The sequence below is a fragment of the Canis lupus genome, chromosome 10 (genome assembly GCF_048164855.1).
Source record: "Canis lupus baileyi chromosome 10, mCanLup2.hap1, whole genome shotgun sequence".
Lineage (NCBI taxonomy): Eukaryota > Metazoa > Chordata > Mammalia > Carnivora > Canidae > Canis > Canis lupus.
Window position 1 is genome coordinate 37438909 of NC_132847.1, and position 19652 is coordinate 37458560.

General features: G+C 36.2%; 1 protein-coding gene across 18 annotated transcripts in view; it reads left to right on the forward strand.

Annotated features, from left to right (window-relative positions):
* The window catches only part of CCDC171 (coiled-coil domain containing 171), a 467902-nt gene that overhangs the window by 293347 nt on the left and 154903 nt on the right, over positions 1–19652 (forward strand). For 11 of the 18 annotated variants that reach the window (XM_072841423.1, XM_072841429.1, XM_072841422.1 and 8 more), the window contains one exon: positions 10334–12034. The exons of 5 other annotated variants lie outside the window; for them this stretch is intronic. In XM_072841423.1, the coding sequence (XP_072697524.1) occupies positions 10334–10546 (213 nt within the window). In that variant the 3' untranslated portion in view covers positions 10547–12034. Of the gene's footprint in view, positions 1–4499; positions 4548–10333; positions 12035–19652 lie in introns of those variants that run through there. 2 more of the 18 variants (XM_072841432.1, XM_072841433.1) reach the window with 2 other exon arrangements.

The following is a 19652-nucleotide window of genomic DNA, read 5'->3' on the forward strand; positions in this document are numbered from 1 at the left end:
ACAGATGTGAACCCCAGATCACATGACTTGTCTTACATTTGAAGTGCTTCCCTCTCACTGGGAAATAGAGAAACCGTGTTCTTTTAACTCCACTCCACTCCAGAAAGGCCGTGGTGCTGGTTGGAGGGAATAAAGACCATTTGTTGCATTCTTATGAAGAATTGCTAGAAATTTTAGGTGTGATGTGGTATAATGAGGGGCATGACTTTTAAAACAGCAGTTGGGCGGGGGGAATGGGAAAAATGAGTTTCAAATTTTAAAGTGTGAGTTTATTGCTAATTTTGTTGAGGTATGTGATTGACAGATATGTTAGTAAGATTGAGGAAAGTCATCTATCTCTTTGAAACAACTTTAAATTTTAGATGATTCTTCTTCTGTTTACCTGAGCGCATGGTCATGATTCCACCCAGTGAAAAACATACTGCAAAAGGTCTGAATTTATAGCTCTCAGATTATTATTAAATTTTTGACATTGAATAAAAAAGGTGTATAAGTTTAAGAGGAAATTCTTCAGTAATGAAAAAGTGGTCAGAACACTTCTGCCTAATGGTTCCCAGATAGAGTGTGACATGTGTATATTTTGACCACAGAAGTTGTAATTTGGCAGCTAGAAGTGCTATTTGGAATAAAATGAAGGCATGCAAGTTGTAAGTAGCCACTCTACATAAGGAGTTGCTTTGGTGCAGAGTAGAGGGACAGGTTACTCTATATAATTATTTGTGTTTGTTCAGTGTCAGATTGTGGCTATGGGTTAGATACGGAGGATGGTGAAATAGGAAAGTGTCCTCAGCTAAATTTAGACCTTTTCAAAATTTGCAAAACGCTTGGTTAAAGACTTACCCTCTGAGGCCTTTAACCAATTACATTTTCATTTTGACTGCACATTTCAGAATTATAACTGTACTTAAATATGGGTTTCAGTACACATAAAATTAGTCTTTTTTAATAAATAGTTTTGGTTATAAAAGTAAGGCATGCTTATTTTAGGTAATTTGGAAAATACAGAAGTTTTGGGGAAAAATGCCAACAATTCCAGTAACTCAAAACAAGCTATCATATGTGATTTTGTGTGTTACCTTTTCACATATATGGTCTAGCTCAGGGGTTGGCAAAGTTTGAAGCCTGTCAGCCAAATCCACCTACCACCTGTTTCTGTATAGCCTGCAAGCTAGAAATGGTTTTTATATTTTTAAATGGTCGGGAAAAAAAAGAACAACATTTCACGATGTGAAAATTATGTGAAATCCAAATTTCAGTGCTCATGAATAAAGTTTTATTGGAACATGGGATACTAATTCATTTGCATATCATCTATGGCTGCTTTTGGGTGACAGTGGCAGAATTTAGTAGTTGCAACAGAGAATACATGGCCTGCAAAGCATAAAATATTATTTGACCCTTTATAGAAAAAGTTTTCTGACTCCGGCTCATACCTAAGCATTTGTCTGTAAGTTCATAACTATAAATTTATAGTTGTATAATATTCCATCAAGTGGCTATAGCTTGCTAAAAGATACTTCTGTTGTTGAATATGGGATTATTTCCAACTTTCATCTGTTAGTATTGATATAAGGAACCTACTCAAAATAGAATTGTCAGATCAAATGGTATTATCCATTTAAGGGGGCTTCCAAATTATAGTCCAAGTGGTTCTATCAATTTAGACAATCACTACCAACTTATAAATGCCTGTTTCATAATGCCTTCCCTTACATTTAGTATCATAATTTTTTGAAATTCATTTTTGATTGGTGACAAATAAATACTTTTTACTTTCCATTTTTGATGACTATTGGGGGTTACCATTTTTTTCCCATTTACTTTTGTAAACTGCCAGTTTCATACATAGCCTTTCTTCATGGTTCAAATAGTTTTAAAGATAAAAGCCATGGAAAGAAAATTTTGAACTTTGAAAGCTTTTTTACCCCTCATCCATACTCCAATGATAATGAACACTTTCTTGTGATTCCTTTTTCAGAAAGTAAGGTAGGTATTTGTATGCCTGTACCTTCTGTTTATTTTTAAAATACAAGTAGGTTTTCTCTATATACACACATATAATTTTGAATCTTCTTTTTTCATTTAGACATATTTATATATATTAGTATTTACATATTCAACACCTTGATTTTTTTTAATGGTTGTATTCTATGGCTGTGTCATACTTCACTTGAATAGCACTCTGTTGATGGATCCTTTAGTTTTATTTAAATACTGGTTTTCTGTATAAAAACAAAACATAACAAAAAAACTTCAATGAACACATCTGTCTGCCCACGTTGGTGAACTTTTGCGAGTGTAGCCAGAGAAGAAATACCTAGCAGTGGAATTGCTGGATCAGTGGTCAGGTACATTTAAAATTCTGTCTTCCACATAGGTTGCACCAGCTTGCATCTCTACCTGCATGGTCTGAGCTAGTCTCTCAGCAATGGGCATCATAAGACATCTAAATTTTTGCCTATCTTATAGGTTAAAGGGGTAGTCTTCATTGGCATGTTTTGTGTTGCATCTCTCTCTTCTTAAAAATGATTTTATTTATTTATTTGAGAGCAAGAGAGAGAGTGAGACAGAAAAAGAATGAGCATGCGCCAGGGCCCCCACCAGCTGGGTGAAGGAGCAGAGAGAGAGGAGAGAATCTCTAGCAGACTCTGCTCTGAGTGTGGAGCTCACCTGAGGCTTGATCTCAGGACCCTGAGATCATGACCTGGGCCGAAATCAAGAGTCGGACTCTCAACTGATGGAGCCACCCAGGCACCCCTTGTGTTGTGTTTTTTATATTATGAGTGGGGTTTAGCACTTGTTCATATGTTGTTTATTGTATTCTTACCTTTCCAACCAAAAGGCCAATTTATATAGGAGGCGGAGGCCGCCAGTGGTTTCCTGATATCTGTTTTCTCTTTGTTTTTTAGTAATAGAAACTCTGAATATTATCTGGGCCACAGAGGAGGGGGGAGTTACATTTCTGACATTCTGAAGTTTAATTAGACATTTAAGCCAAGGTCTGACCAATGGGATGTAAGTGAAAGTGTTGTGATTTTAGGAACTGTCCTTAAATGTAACTGGTGCCTCCTCCTTGTTTTTGTCCTCCTCTCTTCTGACTACAATGCAGACATGATGGCTGGAACTTAAGCAATTATTTTGGGCCCTGAGGTGGAAGGCACACAGGAAGCTATGGAGCCCAAGATAGAAGCCATTTAGATTCTTTTTAGTTTTTGTTCGGATTCCTGATAGCTGCAAACAGTTCTATCAGAGAGAAATAAACTGTCTTATTCAGGCTACTGACATTTTGAGTTTTTGTTACAGCTGAACCCAATCTTAATACTAGACTATCCTTAGCCTGCTTTCTAATTAGGTTCTCCTTTTTCTTTTTTCATTTTATTTTATCTTATTTTACTTATTTTTTGAGAGAGAGTGCACACACGAGAAAGAGAGACTGAGAGAGAGAGAGAAAGAGAGATAGAGAAAACATGAGCACGAGCAGGGGGAAAGGATAGAGGGAGAAGCAGACCCCTAGCTGAGCAGGGAGCCTGATGCAGGACTCAGTCCTAGGACCCTGAGATCATGATTCATCAGTGAAGGCAGACACTTAACCAACTAAGCCACTCAGGTGCCTAGGTTCTCCTTTCTCTTTAGTTGCACGACTCTGTTGTAAATTAAGAAGGTCACTCTTATGGCCATATGTGCATTGCACTGCTTTTATCAGCTTGTCGTTTCAGTTTTTCAGTGGCATTTTTTCTAGAGTATGCCTAAGTTTTTGTACCTTTGTATGTACTTGGGTGTGTGAATATATTTATATTTAAAGTTCCCTCTGAATTTTTTGCAACTACATTTTTCTAAGATACAGAGGAAAAAATTGCTACCTTTGCATTTTCTGGCCATTTCTGGCATTCTTACCATCAAGTGTATCCACATTGCCAGGGCAGGACTGGGAGCACAGGGTTGTAGAGGAAAGTAGGAAAAGAAAGAACAAAAGCTCTCCAGGAAAATTCTTCAACTCTTTTCCCAACCTCAGCCATGTCAGGAAATCTAAACACCTGAGAGAAGAAAATGGGAATTGTTATCTTGTCAGGCACAAGACATCTTTAAAGTAATTTAAAATTAAAGTTTAAATGTTCTAGTGTAATTTAAAACTTCAGTGCTGAATTTTATCTCTGAATATAACAATGTATATGCTCCTTTGGTGAAAGGCTAGAGCTTTTATGTAAATGCTATAAAATCTATTTATTTACTCCAGTATTATGGATATTCAAATGTGGGACTACAATAAAATATGTTATCAAAATATAAACATTTATTTTTAGCCCCAAGTACAGTCTATGTATTTTTATTTCCCAGCTTCACAGAGATTTGTTGAGCCATTACTGTGTTTATGAAACAGTTCTGATTATAAAATAAACCAGAGGCTGTCTTCTTTGGGCAGTCCAATAAGGTAGTGGTCAAGCATTAGGGGAAAAGTATCAGATGGATCAAAAGTCACATCTTTTTCTACCATGTTCCAGGCTGTGCAACATGGAGCAGTTTATTGTCTCTGAGGCTTACTTCTTCAGCTGTAAAATGAGGGTAACAGTACTACTTTCTCTGAGTTTTTGTGAGAATCAAGGTAATGCCTATAAAGCTAAACCTAGCACAGTACCTGATGTATGTGCTCAATACATGTTAGGTATAATTATAAATTTAGAACTTATTATCATCTGAGAAGAGTCGAAGGAGATGTGAAGAAGAGGAGCTACTGAATGCTGTGCCTTTTTGTGTCAATTATTTCATTTAATCCTCATAACAACCCTAGGAGGAATATTCTTCCTACTTCACAGGTAAGGATGCAGACTGACACAGGCTCAGTAACGTGTCAAACGTCACACATTTAATACATGGCGGGATCAAATTTGGAACCCAAGGTCTTTCCAACTTTAAAACCCATATCCCTGTGCTACTTTAATTGTGACATAATCTGTATATACATGAAATAACTAAATAGCAATAGGAGACCAATACCACACAAGTAGTCTATTCATCAGAAATCTCATTTAGCCTCAGATACTGTGCTAAGTACTAGGGATACAAAGTCCCGATTCCATCGCACCAGGTGCTCAGAGTTTTATAAAGGAGATATAAGAACATACAAATAATAAAAATAGAAAAATAGATGCCCATGAGGGAATGTAAAAGTGTGATTGGGTGTCACAGCTCACTACAGTTAAGGAAGTGCGGGATGAGGATCTGGAAAGGCCTCACAAAGAGGGAAACCTTGAGCAGAGTCTGAAAGGTGCCGGGAGCCCTCACTGCATGTAGGACAGCACACAGATGGGAAGCGGGCATGAGGCATGGCAGCATGGGACTCACAAGTTCCATGTGATTGGATTGCAGAGTGCCAGTGAGGAAATGGTAGAGGAGGCTAGACAGAGAAGCAGAGAGCTGCACAGCCACATGGCCAAGGATGTGCTTAGAGAGAGGTACCAGGAATCAAGTCTGCTAGGCCAGTTAATCTGCCACATTAACCAAATAGTCAAGGCTGGATTTGAACCAGACATGAACTTTAGAGCTCTGGCTCTTGAACCAACATTGAATGTCTACTTGAGGACAAAATTGTTGTAACGTGAATCAAGTATGTTATTAATATCTTCTATCTCTTTTCTATTTGTTTCTATCTCTACAGTTGCCCTTCCTTCTTAATCTCTAGGTCCAAAGCCTCTCAGGTTGTCCCCTACCTAGAGAACTCCTTTACAGTGCTCCACTGACTCATATCCCCACATGTCTTGATGTGTGGGACATGTGGGACATATCCCCACAGTGGGGACATATCCCCACAGTGGGACATATCCCCACAGTGCTCCACTGACTCATATCCCCACATGTCTTGATGTGTGGGACATGTGTGGGACATATCCCCACATGTCTTGATGTCAGTGAGCTAAAGAGCCAAACTGGTCTGCACTAAGATTTCATGACTTATGGGGAAAAGAAGACGTAAAATATTCCTACAGGTTTGGCATTGCTAACTCAAAGTTAGGATTGGTAACTACAAGGAATATATTTAATGATGTGATAGCAGGTGTATGTATATGTTTATACACATGCATATTATACACATGTGCATATATATAATGTATGTATGTGAATGCATATAGCAACATGCATATACACACATATATTTATCAGGTTCATGTGGATGTATATTATATATATTTACTATATATATATATGTAAGGTGCCGGGAGCCCTCACTTATATATATATATATATATATATATATATATATATAATGGACCATTCCAGATGAGGAAACTATATGATTATTTGACAGCTTCGTGGAGACTTCAGTATCCTATGATGCCAGCATGACAGAACTGGAAAATAGGTAGAATTTGGTTAACTAACTCGAACTGTTTGGGAGGAAGAAGACTCTATGATACTGAGTACAGAGACTCTAGTGGTAAGAGCACATTAGCAGATAAAGTGGCAGCAGCGATAGAGCCTCATTGTAAGGCCCTCTGGTGGGCACTTCGATTCTCTCATCAGTTGATGTGTCGCTGCACACGCTACTTAAGCGGTCAGTGATTTACAGAGCTTAAAACATCATCATGGAGGTCAAAGTTATAAAAAATTGCTGTAGAATTTAGTTGAATGAAGCCACATCATCCAAACTGTGGCTAATCTTGTTATCTATGTGACTTTTTAAAGAACCATGTGCAGTGTGCATTCCTCTTATGTATGTCCCTTCAAAATCTGAAGTACTGTGTTTGGGAAACTGATATCTGATATCACCCACAAAAGCTGGGCGTTAACATTATGTCATATGCCATCACACATGGATTTATGTGGATCCGTAGACCTTTGGAGTTGTAAAGGGTATAGCTCCTTATCTTATAGGCAAGGGATACGATACGTGGATGGGTTAGTTCCCATGCTGGAGATGGCCCAGCTGGACTGGAACAGAAGTGGGAGGGAAACTGTAGTCTTTGGATCTCTGGTCCCATACCCATCCTATGTGCCTTGCAGAATTTCCATGCAGTACTATATGGCTTACTAAATCACATCACCCTCACTTCTCAGAATACTAGATTCCAGAAGACTTAACTTGATCATATATGCGATATGGGAGACAAATAGTTTGGTGTCCTTGTTTCAGAAGCCTTGGTCTGCAAAATGGCTTTCATTTATAGATAATTTATTGAGTGATTTTCATATTATTAGACTAATGCTTTATTTACTTTTTTTGTTGGGAAAATACTCTTGGACAACTAAGGTAATAAAGCCTTGAAAAATAACTATTAGACATGACCAATTACTGTATTTCATAAAAATTTTAAAATGCAAAAATGTAGTTAACATATTTTGTATTGTGAATATATATTTAGCTGATGGACTGTAACAGTTCAAATAGAATCATTTACAGCTTATTGAGTAAATAAAAGTGCTTCCATAAAGATTCACATGACACCTAGCTTTTATTTCAGGTAACTAATCTCTTTTTGAAAAATTGCTTAAATTTAGATTTACATGTGAGAGTACCAGAACACCTCAGCAGTTTAAAAAGTAATTCGAATGGCCATGGACTATACAAATTTAAAATGTAAGATCAGGTAGTGAATATTAACTTTTAATGGTCACTGATAAAAAAGTTATTTAACTGTCTTTTACTCTCTGTGTTATATTAAAAGTGTTATGATATATTTCTGGATACTATTTGTAACAAGAAGAAGAGTTCATATTTACTTATTTTTTTTAACATCACGATCTCAAATCAAGATTTCACCACAATTTTTGCTGCCTTTGTTTATAAGCTATTAAGTCTTAAAATCAGTTTTTTTCCCATTTCATAAAAGAAAATTAATTTCATAAGTGTATAGAGTATAGCAAATTACCCTACTAACAAAAAAATGTTTTTTCGTTTACACAAGAGTAAATCTGTTTACTTGGTAGAGGGCCTACATTTTGGGGGTGCAAATCTTTAAAAAAAATCTCTTTTTTAGGAAGTTATTTTCCGTGGTTAGGACATAAAACATCAGAAAGTAGCATGCAAAAAAAGTGAGAGTCTGATTTAAATACTCAACAACCCATTTCAAGAGGATTTAATTAAAAATGTGATATTAAATGAAAAGATGCTTTTAGTCAACCTGTGTAAAATAGACATATTAAAAAGTTAAGACAAGAAAGGGCAAAAGATGACCCCCTTTGTAGAGTGCCAGGACCCATAGAATATTAAGGAGAAACGAGTAGTTAGAGGCCTTCCCTAAAGGACCATCTTCCTAATTGTAATGTGCCAGGTTGATGGAATCATGAAAATAAGAAAGAAAATTTCAAGAACAGAATATAGATTTGAGTAAATCCTGTATACCTTTAATATTGCCAACAAGAGTGACTGGTCAGTGTGGCATAGTTATGTTTCTCTAGTCTAAGGCATTAGAACAAAGTAGAGACTCCATGACCTTCCTTGGTCCAATTTTGCACATTCCTCTCTTTTCATGTATAGTTTTCTTAGGCTAGAACTTGAAATATAAAGATGTAACAACAAACTTTTGAAGCCTTGCCTGACAGTTTTCTTTTACAATAGTAAAGAATACTATAGCTATAACTAACTTTTGTTAAGAAGAAAATCAGGCCCCACCATCATTTGCTTTTCTGGCACTCCCTTCGCCCTCTGGTCTGATAGAAGGAGAAGTTAGTAGATGGCACTATAGTCTTTATAGCAACAAAATCAAGTCAGGTAATGATGCTACCCATTCAGACAAACAGGGAAGAAAAATTTAGATAAGGTGTTTCTGGGAGTTGTACAAGTGCAGGAAACCAGCCTCTGATGAAGTGAGATGCCTCTGTCCAGGTTCTGAACCGAAATGCGTAGGTCCAGTATTTCAGTTTTGCAAGTGAAATCTTATCAGCATTGCTAATCAAGTTCACACCTGATTTTGGAAGGTCTTTTCCTTCCATCAGGTAAACTAAACCTTCTCCTTCATTAAGTCATTCAAGTGGTCATTTTAGGTGTAGTTTTTTTTTTTCTTTAACTTCCAGCATAAAAAGGGATGATTTCCGTCAGCTGTAGGCTTGCAGTGGAGTATCAAGAAATCAAAAGAACAGAGATCAAAGAAAATTGCTGAACTAGGTGTTAGATGCAGCCATTGATTTTTCTCTAGTTATAGTTAAAAAAAATCCACAAAAGTGGTAACATATACAACAGTCGCATTGCTAATACTTTCCTAAAGCCAGTGATGGCTCCCCTCTTGTTTTCACATGTAAAAATGGTTTTGTAGAATGTGACATAAGAAGGCAGATCCTTATATGCTAGTCATCCTTATATCCTGTTCATGCTATTTTATTGTGAAGACTGTAAGAGAATCTACCAAAAAGATGTTTTTTAAGAGTTTGTGGTATAAAGTGCAGTTTTTAATGGAGATGCTTATGACTATACTTATTATCTAAAGAACATTTATTTGCTGGGAATCTAGAAAATTCTGATGTACAATTGATCTGTTGTTACTTGGTATCAATAAATGTCACAAAATAATATCTATCTGCTTTTCCGAAGAGACTTCATTCATGGCAAATGTTAACTACTCATTATCAGTGTTACTGCAGGCTTCATCAGAATATTAATTCTGTTTTCAAGTACTTCATGGTGGTGTGGATTTCTTTGATTTTACTTCTAGTAGTTTCTGGAAACCAGTAAGATTTTAAAATATGTGGCGAATAGTTTTCATGTTGCAGCCCCATGATTTGATGCATGATTTCCAAATACTTTTAGTAGAACAGTTATTATTAAAACAGAGTGGTGGCATTATTATCAAAGGAAAAGGCAAAAAAGTTCATTTCCCTGGCATTTTATATCTCAGTGTGCTATTTCCTAGAGGTCACTAGAATTGAGTTATTTTTCTTTGTGCTGTATTTGTCGATTACATGAGTAGGCTGATAGATTTTAAAAACATAAATACCCATAGTTCATTTTCTAAGAAGTTGGATCTTTCATATTATATAGCACATATTATATAGCATAATGAAATAAACACTCTTAGCATTGATTTCTGTAGATTGCTGGTGGAAGCAGAGGCAAAGGTACTTGATTACATTGACTCTTAGATTCAGTAACTTTATAAAAGTTTCATACAATGTTTCCACGTGTAGGCAAACTCTCAAAAAGTTGATGACATGGAACACATAAGAGATTCAATCACTCTTGGAAAATAATATTTATATATTATCATTCAGATTATGGCAAAATTAGAAATGGCATTTCCATCCCATTTTGTATTACAATGATTATTAGCAACCCCCTTCCCTGTTTAGGGTTTTAGATTCTGTTTCAGAGTTTTCAATTCTATGTTTTTTCTTCTTTATATCATAGACAGGATCACGAGACCATTCAAATCTCTCCATTCCTTCAAGAGCTGCTCTTCCTGCTGACACAGTTAGTGTGGGGGATTTTTTGCCATTGAAAGCTGAACTGGATACAACTTACACTTTCTTAAAGGAGACATTTTTAAATCCTCTGACGTCATCTCACTCCTCTTCAGTGACAATGTCTGCTAATGCCAAACGACCAACGCAGATTGGATAATGACTTTGTGAAATTAAAAAAAAAAAATGCAGGAAGAGTTAACAGTACAATTAAAATTGTTTTGAAGGGGGATTTTCTTATCAGTTGAATTTTGTTTCAGCCCAGGTGGCAGTGGGTTTTTAAAAAATTGTGTGATATCTTGATGTGTGCAGGTACCTATGTCTCCTTGAATAATGAAATAACCAACTTTTTTTCCTTCTAAGTTTTATTTATTATCACAGTTGCTCATTTTTATGTAACATATTTTTAAATGTTAAAGAATGACACATTTTGGGTAATTTCCTTCAGACTTAAAAAAATCAATAAGCCATTTTAGTCTCTATCTATCAAAGTTGTTTCATACTTGTCTATTTTAAAGCAGGGCCGCAATACTTTAATAGGATTGAAAGAGCTATTTGAAATGTATGCCAATGATTCCTGTCATTTCATGGCAGCCCTGCCATGGTTCACTGAGCCCCCTCTTCTCTCTTGTCAGCTCGGCTGAAGACAAGCATTTAGTTGCAAACTTTAAGCAGGTTGTGCAAAACAGAAATGATGTGACTGCTTTCCCTCCTGCACAATAATGTCACTCCTGGTCAATGTGAGAAGGTCAGGTTGCTCCTTGTAAAGCTACATGATACCACTTGCCCATTTGAACAAGTTAAGTTAACTGCTGAATCGGGTCCCTGCAGGCATCGAAAGCTCATCCTTTTATCAAGTCTGCATTTGATGAGAAAGTAGAGCAATTGTGCTGGCAGGATTTCTGTGGTGTGGTTAGGCACTTCATAAGGACAGTTCCCACACCAGGATAGCAGGTAATACTAAATAGTATAAGCTGAAAAACTTCAAGGTAATGGCTGTTTTGACCTTCAAAAGAGGCTCCTTTTTTTGTTTTGGTTGTTGGTAGGACCCAAGAGTGACGCCCATCTTTGATGCTGACAGAATTTAAAACAAGGCCATTGCCCTGCATTTTCTGCCTTGTAGCACACAAAAGTAAAATTGTATGTCAGGCCGAGATGTCGGGGAGCTGACAAGATGCCCCAGTGACATTTCAGCTAGAAAGAGCAAGTGTCTTGCAACCAAGTGGTCAAATATCAAATAATAGGTCAAGCAGGAAGGAGCTGGGTTCTAACCACAAAGAGGTTTCTGGTAACTTACTTGACAAGCTTTTGGGCGCTCTGTGGCTTGACAAAGTGATGTTCTGTTGGGTATCGCTAGACAGACTGTTCTGTATCGCCTTCAGAAGATCAGACATTGACATTGATTAAACTCTTTAACCCTTAAAGGTTAAATCCTTGCCGTTTGCATCATGGTAAGTGAAGAACAAAGAAATATCTGTAATATGTATTTGTTTTTGTATTAATCGTTTAACTCCTCAGTGCTATTAGCTTCTGATGTGAACTGTACTTTTTGACAGAGTTTTGATACAAAATCCATATTTTATATTATTTTGCACGATGGAGTTTTTCATTATGGATACATTAGAAAATAACAGTATGTATTATGGAACCTATCTTGTCTTATTTTTATAGTGACATTTGATCCAAATACAACCAACTTCTAAGAATTCTTCCTATTGGCCTTGGTAAATAAAATTTGTATACTGTTTACATTATTTGCCAAATTAGCCAAGTGATTTATCCCATCAGAGGTGAAACTATTACTGTCCTACCATGTAGCACAATCCTATCTCTTACAGTACTGAGCCAGCATAATTAGCTTAAGTAAATATTTAAAAAACTGTTTATGTGAAGTAAAATTACATCTTTAACCAAATTTCTCTTAGTTCTTTCCCTGGAATTATTTTTATTAACCATGCTGGGTTTTGAACATTACAGAATATGCCCTGTGTAACATAACATGCATGAAATTCAACTCACAAACTTCTTGTAACACAGAAAATGTTATTGTTTTTATATCAATCAGATAATAATTTCTGTGCGTTTCAAAACATTTTCTTCAGTCATTCCATACGATTAAGACATTGTCTGTATAGAAATTGATATACAGGGATCCCTGGGTGGCGCAGCAGTTTAGCCCCTGCCTTTGGCCCAGGGCGCGATCCTGGAGACCCGGGATCGAATCCCACGTCAGCCTCCCGGTGCATGGAGCCTGCTTCTCCCTCTGCCTGTGTCTCTGACTCTCTCTCTCTCATTCTGTGTGACTATCATAAATAAATAAAAAATAAAATAAAATTAAAAAAAAAAAAAGAAATTGATATACAGCTTTTTAAAAGTTCACATAACATCTCTTCCATTTCCCACACTATAGAAAAACAGTGTTGCCCTATATCACTTATACATCTGTGTGTGTGTGTGTGTGTGTGTGTGTGTGTGTAGGTTTGTGTTGAATCTTTTTCCAGATTTTACTAATTTAAGAGGAATGAGCACCTATGTAAACTTAGCCTTGGAAAGTCCTGGGTTTTCTTGCCTTAATTTTACCATCTGTTAATGGGATGGATAGTGCCAAAAATAAAGGTGGGTATCTGATTTTACAGATACATTTTATACTGTAAACCCTGAGCCACAAATTCAAAAAGATTATTAAATCAAATCAAATCATGTCACATTTATAACCAACTAGATGCTAAAGGCCAAAGAAACTGAAGGATGAGCCTCCTGAGTGATCATTAGTATTCACTACCAAATATAGTAATTTTTATACCATATGCTTTTTTCCCAGAAGTCAGACCCAGCAGGAGGAGAAGATTTAATGACATATCCTATGGAGATCTGAGGAACTCTAGACTGCTTCTGAGCATGTTAGTGACCAATCACTGCAGATTTGAGATCTGTGTTCTGTTGGCAAGGACAGTTGCTCTATCAGCTTCTTTACCTCCTTAAGAATGATATATAAAGTAGGCATTTCTCAGGAGAATGACTTCAAATATTTTTCTAAAGGAAAGGAATTTTTCTTTACACCTTAGTATGTGGATTTTCTTACTAACTTTCTGTGATCTAGAAAAATACCTATATCATCCATCACTATCAAAGGGATTCTTAGTTATTGTTCTGATATCTAAGTCACACTAACTTACTGAAGCTTTGCCTGAATTTTTAATATAAGCATTTTGGAATGACATAACACAAAGGCTGAGGTGTGGGAAATTGTGGGAATCGCCAGTTCAGTGATAATTTAAATAGTAGAATGGTAACATTCATTTACCAATTTCTAGCATTTATTAGACTTAGCAACACCATTTCACATTTATAATATATGCTTAATGAGATAATTACTATTTTCATGCTACTTTATTTACCAGTTACTTCTGAATTTCTTGTATAGATCATCTGAACAATGGTAAATCAATCCTATTTTACTGTGCACTTTTAATAAATAAGTTTTCTACTATGAAAGGTGGAAAGTAACCCAATAAGTAGTAAGCCCAGAGCTCTAATTCCAAAGCCCATGTTATTTCCACTCTGCCAGGCCTACTCAAAAAAATTCGCACTTTTTAAAGAAGAAAAAATTTCTAAATATTATCCTGCCCAGTTAGGAGTAATTTTGAAAAATGTGTTTTGTTTTGAAATCTAGATCACTTATCCATTGATTAGACAAAACAAAACAAAACACATCTATCCATATGACTAATAATGAGAAGAATGGTGAAGTTTGGATCTATCCTTCAAAGCAATACCCTTCATTACATTGCCTAGTGTCACTAGTTTGGCTGAGAGACCTCAGAGATCCTCTGAGACTTTCAGTTGGAAGATATTGATGATCAACTGGCCATTGATGGTCCTATGGAAAATAATGACACAGGCTAAGTAAAGCTGATCAAGAAAGTAATAACTTATACAACTTCTAGGATAGAGGTGAAAATTCTAAAATATAGTTTTTGGACTGTTATGGTAGACTTGTTAAGGTACAATGACCCCAAAGACATCTATGTCCTAATTCCCAGAACTTGTGACGGTTACCTTACATGGCAAAAGGGACTTTTTAGATATGATGAAGAATCTTGAGATGGGGAGATTATCCTGGATAATCTGGGTGGGCCCTAATGCAATCACAGGTGTCCTAATGAGAGAGGGAGGCAAGAGGTGATCTGACTACAGAAAGCAGAAGGCTCTGTTTAGCTTTGAAGGTGGAGGAAGGGGCCACGTGCCCAGGACTACAGGGGCACCTAGAAGCTACAAAGCGCCAGGAGACAGATTCTTCCCTCTGAGGCTCCAGAACAGTGAGAGAATACATTTACATTTGTTAAACCACACTTTGGAGTAATTTGTCACAGCAGCCATAGGAAACTAATACACCTAGTAAACTTTTAGTGTCTTTTAAAGAATTAATGTTTTTACATTTCCAGACAAAAAAATTGTTCCTTCTTTTAAATTATCCTTATCAATTGCCTTCATAACTTGAATTTCCAAAAAATTTTTAGGTTCTCATTTTATATTCCTGGCTTCTGAATATTATAAGCAGTAATTTTTTCTGTTTGGGCATTTAATCACTCAATTGCTATCATTGTTGATAATGATAATTTTAAAAACTTTTTTAAAGATTTCTTTTTTTTTGAGAGAGAGAGAGTGTGTGCAAGCACAAGTGGGAGGAGCAGAGGGAGAGGAGAATCCCAAGCAGACCCCTTGCTGGATGAGGACCTCCACACAGGGTTCAATCCTATGACTGAGATCATGACCTGAGCTAAAACCAAGAGTTGGATGCTCAATAGACTGTGCCACCCAGGCACCCCCATTTTTGATAGTTTTAAATGAACCTATGATTTCAACAGGTATTTTAATTTCTGTGGTATTAGAAAGGTATCTTTTAATGTATAAATTTATCTTAAAGGTTTACTTTAAATAATTGTTTTTATTTGATTCCCACTGTTGTTGGCATATTTTTATAGCTTTCTTACAAAAGAAATTCAGCTTGAAAGAAGTTATATTAATCATAGCTTCAAATAATGACTTGGAATTTATAAATTATATCTTAAACATGCCAGAGTATTTTCCTTTACTGTTTACCCATGAGCTCACCACATGTCCCTGGTCATTTATCTATGACTTTTTGCTACAACTGAAGCAAAATAATTTTAATAATTTCCCCAAACAATAAAATCCTTGAAATTTTTTTTGTACACTATTTGAATCTATTTTATCTTTACTTTGGTGAAACCATATAGTTTTTGTTCGAATGATTTAGTTCAATGAGAGCAATATTCACTAGAATGATTTAAGTATTCAATAATGAAACCTAAAATATTGATGATTAATGCCCAGAGCATTAAATATTCAAGTACAGCAAAAAAAAAAAAAACAAAAAAAAAAAACCAAAACAAACCAACAGTTCTGTAGGAACTGTGCCTCTAGTTCTGTAAGGAACGTACCTAACCCTCCTGGTTATGTGAGACAGAAATGTGTGTATAAACATATTGGTAGAAGAGCTCCTTATTTTCTCTCAAACCGTGGCAACTTTATTCTAAGACTCTTCTGTGGTTGTGGAAATGTGTTGATTGGCATACCCCAATATCAGATGTCCTGTGAGTTCATACAGCAGGTGCTTACATATTTTCTCTGAACCACTCCCCACATAATCTTTTGGTCTGTTTGTTTGTTTGTTTGTTTGTTTAAAATAGATCTCACTCTAAAGGGCTCCCAAACTGTATCTTCTGTATAAATTAAATTTGCATTGACATCTTGAAGGGAAATTTGTTCTTAATCTTTTTGCAGCAGGGAGACCTAATTGATACTGCATTTTATAAGCTGTAAAATACTTGGATACACTATGGGAAGGAGACAAAACAGAGTTTTGATCTTTATTCTAAATCATCTTGCATGCAGGGTTGTTAGAGGCTTAGGCATGTGTTTTCAAAGCACTGACCTTAAGGCTAGCCATGCAGCAGAAGCTCCACATAGATTTTGAAGACTACTGGGTTAATGTTATCTGAAGACTTTTGTGTGTGTGTGTGTGTGGTTTAATTGAGTCATGCTTCATTGTCTTTTATTGCATGTTAATGCCAGTGGAATGCTGATTGTTGACAGAATCCTCCCAGTGAAGCGGCTCCAGAAATGTTGTGCTGCTATAGGAAACTATGTAAAATAAAAAGTCTTATTTAGATCTGAAGAAGACTCAGCTGACAGGTTAAGAGCTATCAGATATTCATAAATATTCACTAATGACAAGAATATAAGGGGAGCCACCTTTCCTGGATCCCTGCTATGTTTTAGGGTATCTCTCTAAGGGAAAAATCTTAAATGCAATCCAGAATGGATGGAATCATATTGGATGCCTAGTAAAAAGCACCATGTAAGAAATAAATACAGTAGGTATAATAGAACATCTGGTTTTTGCCTTTGTTCTTTCAACAATAAGCAAAATATATTTATTATTTGCCTTTTCTAAGCTCACTTATGGCCTGAAAGTAAGAGGCTTCCACAGTAAAACTGCATGGAAAGCTCTTGAACTTGTACACTCCCTGCAAATCATTTAGGACCCGGGGTTTAAAGGCAACAGTTCATTCTAGCGACCTTGATGTACAGCTGCCCGTTGAACCCACAGCAAGTGCTTTTATGGTCGCAGAAACACCATCTGTGAATACACTTAAGTTTTCCTCTGGGTTGGGAAGAAATATTTTAAATATGTGCTGTGAAGACTAGAGAGAGAGAGAGATTCCCATGAAGCAGCGTTCACATTCACAGCATTACACTTGTGTTTTCAGTAATTAATGGTAGTGATGTTCTTACTGAAGTGTGCCTGAGCCCAGGATGCCTTGAAAGACGCAGACATTGCAGAGAGGGCAGCCAGCACAGCTCCAGAGGGCACTATCTACACCACAGTCTCCACGACCAGTGCACAACCTGTGTGGCTGTACATGAAAATCCTGGCACACGGGGATGCCAGTATAAGCTTCACAGTCACTTCGTAATCTGCACAGCTTCTTTCTAATCCATAGGGAGACAGAATCGCTGTTCCCCATAAAGAGAGACTCCTGAGGAAATCCAGCACAGTTTTCCTGAATGTCACATTAACGAGACTGGAAACCTTGTGTCACTTTCTCATTAAATAATTTTCTCAATTGGTAATCACCCATTGAATACATTTACTTACTTCATAACAATTCAAATAAGAATTCAAATACTTAGATTAGAGTGCCTGCCTGCATATATTTTTAAAATTACAGCTTTACTGAAATATAATTCACATATCATGCAGTTCATTCCATAGTTTTTAGTGTATTCCGAGGATGTGCAACCCTCACCACTTTCTAATTCCAGAACAAATTCTTGTTACTCCAAAGAAAAACTCCACACCCGTTGAGCGATTCCTCCCAGCCTCTGGCAACCATAATCAACTTTTTGTCTCTCTAAATTTGCCTGTTCTGGACATGTCATATAAATATAATCATGTGTGTTGCCTTTTTTAACCTGGCTTCTTTTTATTTAGATTTATGGTTTCAAGTTTTATTCATACTGTAGCATATTTTAGCCCTTCATACCTTTTTAGGTGGAATAGTATTCCATTGTATGGATATACCACATTTTCTTTTTCTTCCATTGAGTGACATTTGGTTTGTTTCTACTTTTGGGTTATTATGAAGAATACTGCTATGAACATTTCTGTGCAAGTTTTTGTGTGGACATGTTTTTATTTCTGTTGCATATACCTCTATGAGTGGAATTGTTGGGTCATATGGTAACTCCAACCTTAAGTTTTGGAGGAATTTTCAGACTGTCTTCCAAAGTAACTGTACCATTTTACCTTCCTACTGACAATGAATAAGGTTTCTAATCTCTCCACATCCTTGTCAGCACTTGTTGTCCTTTTATTTTTTTTCAGATTCACTTATTTATTCAAGAGAGAAAGGGAGGTAGGTAAGGGAAGAGCAGAGGGAGATGGAGAGAATCTGAAGCAGACTCCCCACTCAGTGGGGAGCTCAGTATGGGGCTTGATCTCGTAATCCTGAGATCATGACCTGGGCCGAAATCAAGAGTCGGATGCCCAACTGACTGAGCCACCCAGGCATCCTGTGTTGTCCATCTTTTTTATAATAGCCATCCTAGAGAGTGTGATGTGATATCTCATCATGGTTTAGATTTGCCTTTGCTAATGACTAATGGTGTTGTATCTTTGCATGTCCTCATTGGCCATTTGTATATCTTCTTTGGAGAAATGACTATTCAAGTGTTTTGCCTGTTTTTATTTGATTTATTCATTTTTTAAAATTTTTGAGTTGTGGGGATCCCTGGGTGGCTCAGCGGTTTGGCGCCTGCCTTTGGCCCAGGGCGCGATCCTGGAGTCCCGGGATCAAGTCCCGCGTCAGGCTCCCGGCATGGAGCCTGCTTCTCCCTCTGCCTATGTCTCTGCCTCTCTCTCTCTCTGTGTCTATCATGAATAAATAAATAAATAAATAAATCTTTAAAAAAAAGATTTTGAGTTGTAAGAATTCTTGATATATATATTTATATATACATATATTCATATATATGTATATAAGCAAATATATATAAATATGTGTGTATATATATATAAATATATATGTGTGTGTGTATATATATATACACATAAATATATATATATATAAATATTTTATTCCATTCTATATGTTGTCTTTTCACTTAATAGTGTCCTTTAAAGTTACAAAAATTTTTAGTTTTTGTTAAGTCTAATTTTACTGATTTTTTTTCTTTTGTCATTTATGCTTTTTGTGTCATCTCTAAGAAGCCATTGCCTAACCCAAGTTCACAAAGATTTACTCTATTTTCTTCTAAGAGTTTTATAGTTTTACTTCTTATATTTAGGTCAATGATCCATTTTGAGTTAATTTCTGTATATAGTGTGAGGTTGGGGTCCAAATTCATTCTTTTTTCATGTGGTTATTCAGTTGTCCCATTTTTTTTTAAAAGACTATGCTTTCTTCATTGAGTTGTCTTGGCACTTAAAAAAAATCATTTGACTGTAACTAAAAGGGCTTATTTCTAGACTCAGTTCTATTACATTCATCATGTATATCTCTTCTTAGCCAGGACTGCACTGTCTTGTGTACTGTAGCTTTGGAATTAATTTTGTGCTTGCAAAGTGCTAGTCCTCATATATATATATATGCTCTATTTTGGGTCTCTTGCAATTCCATCTGAATCTTAGGCGCCTTTTTTGTCAAATGATCTTTATACGTCTATTGAGATGATCA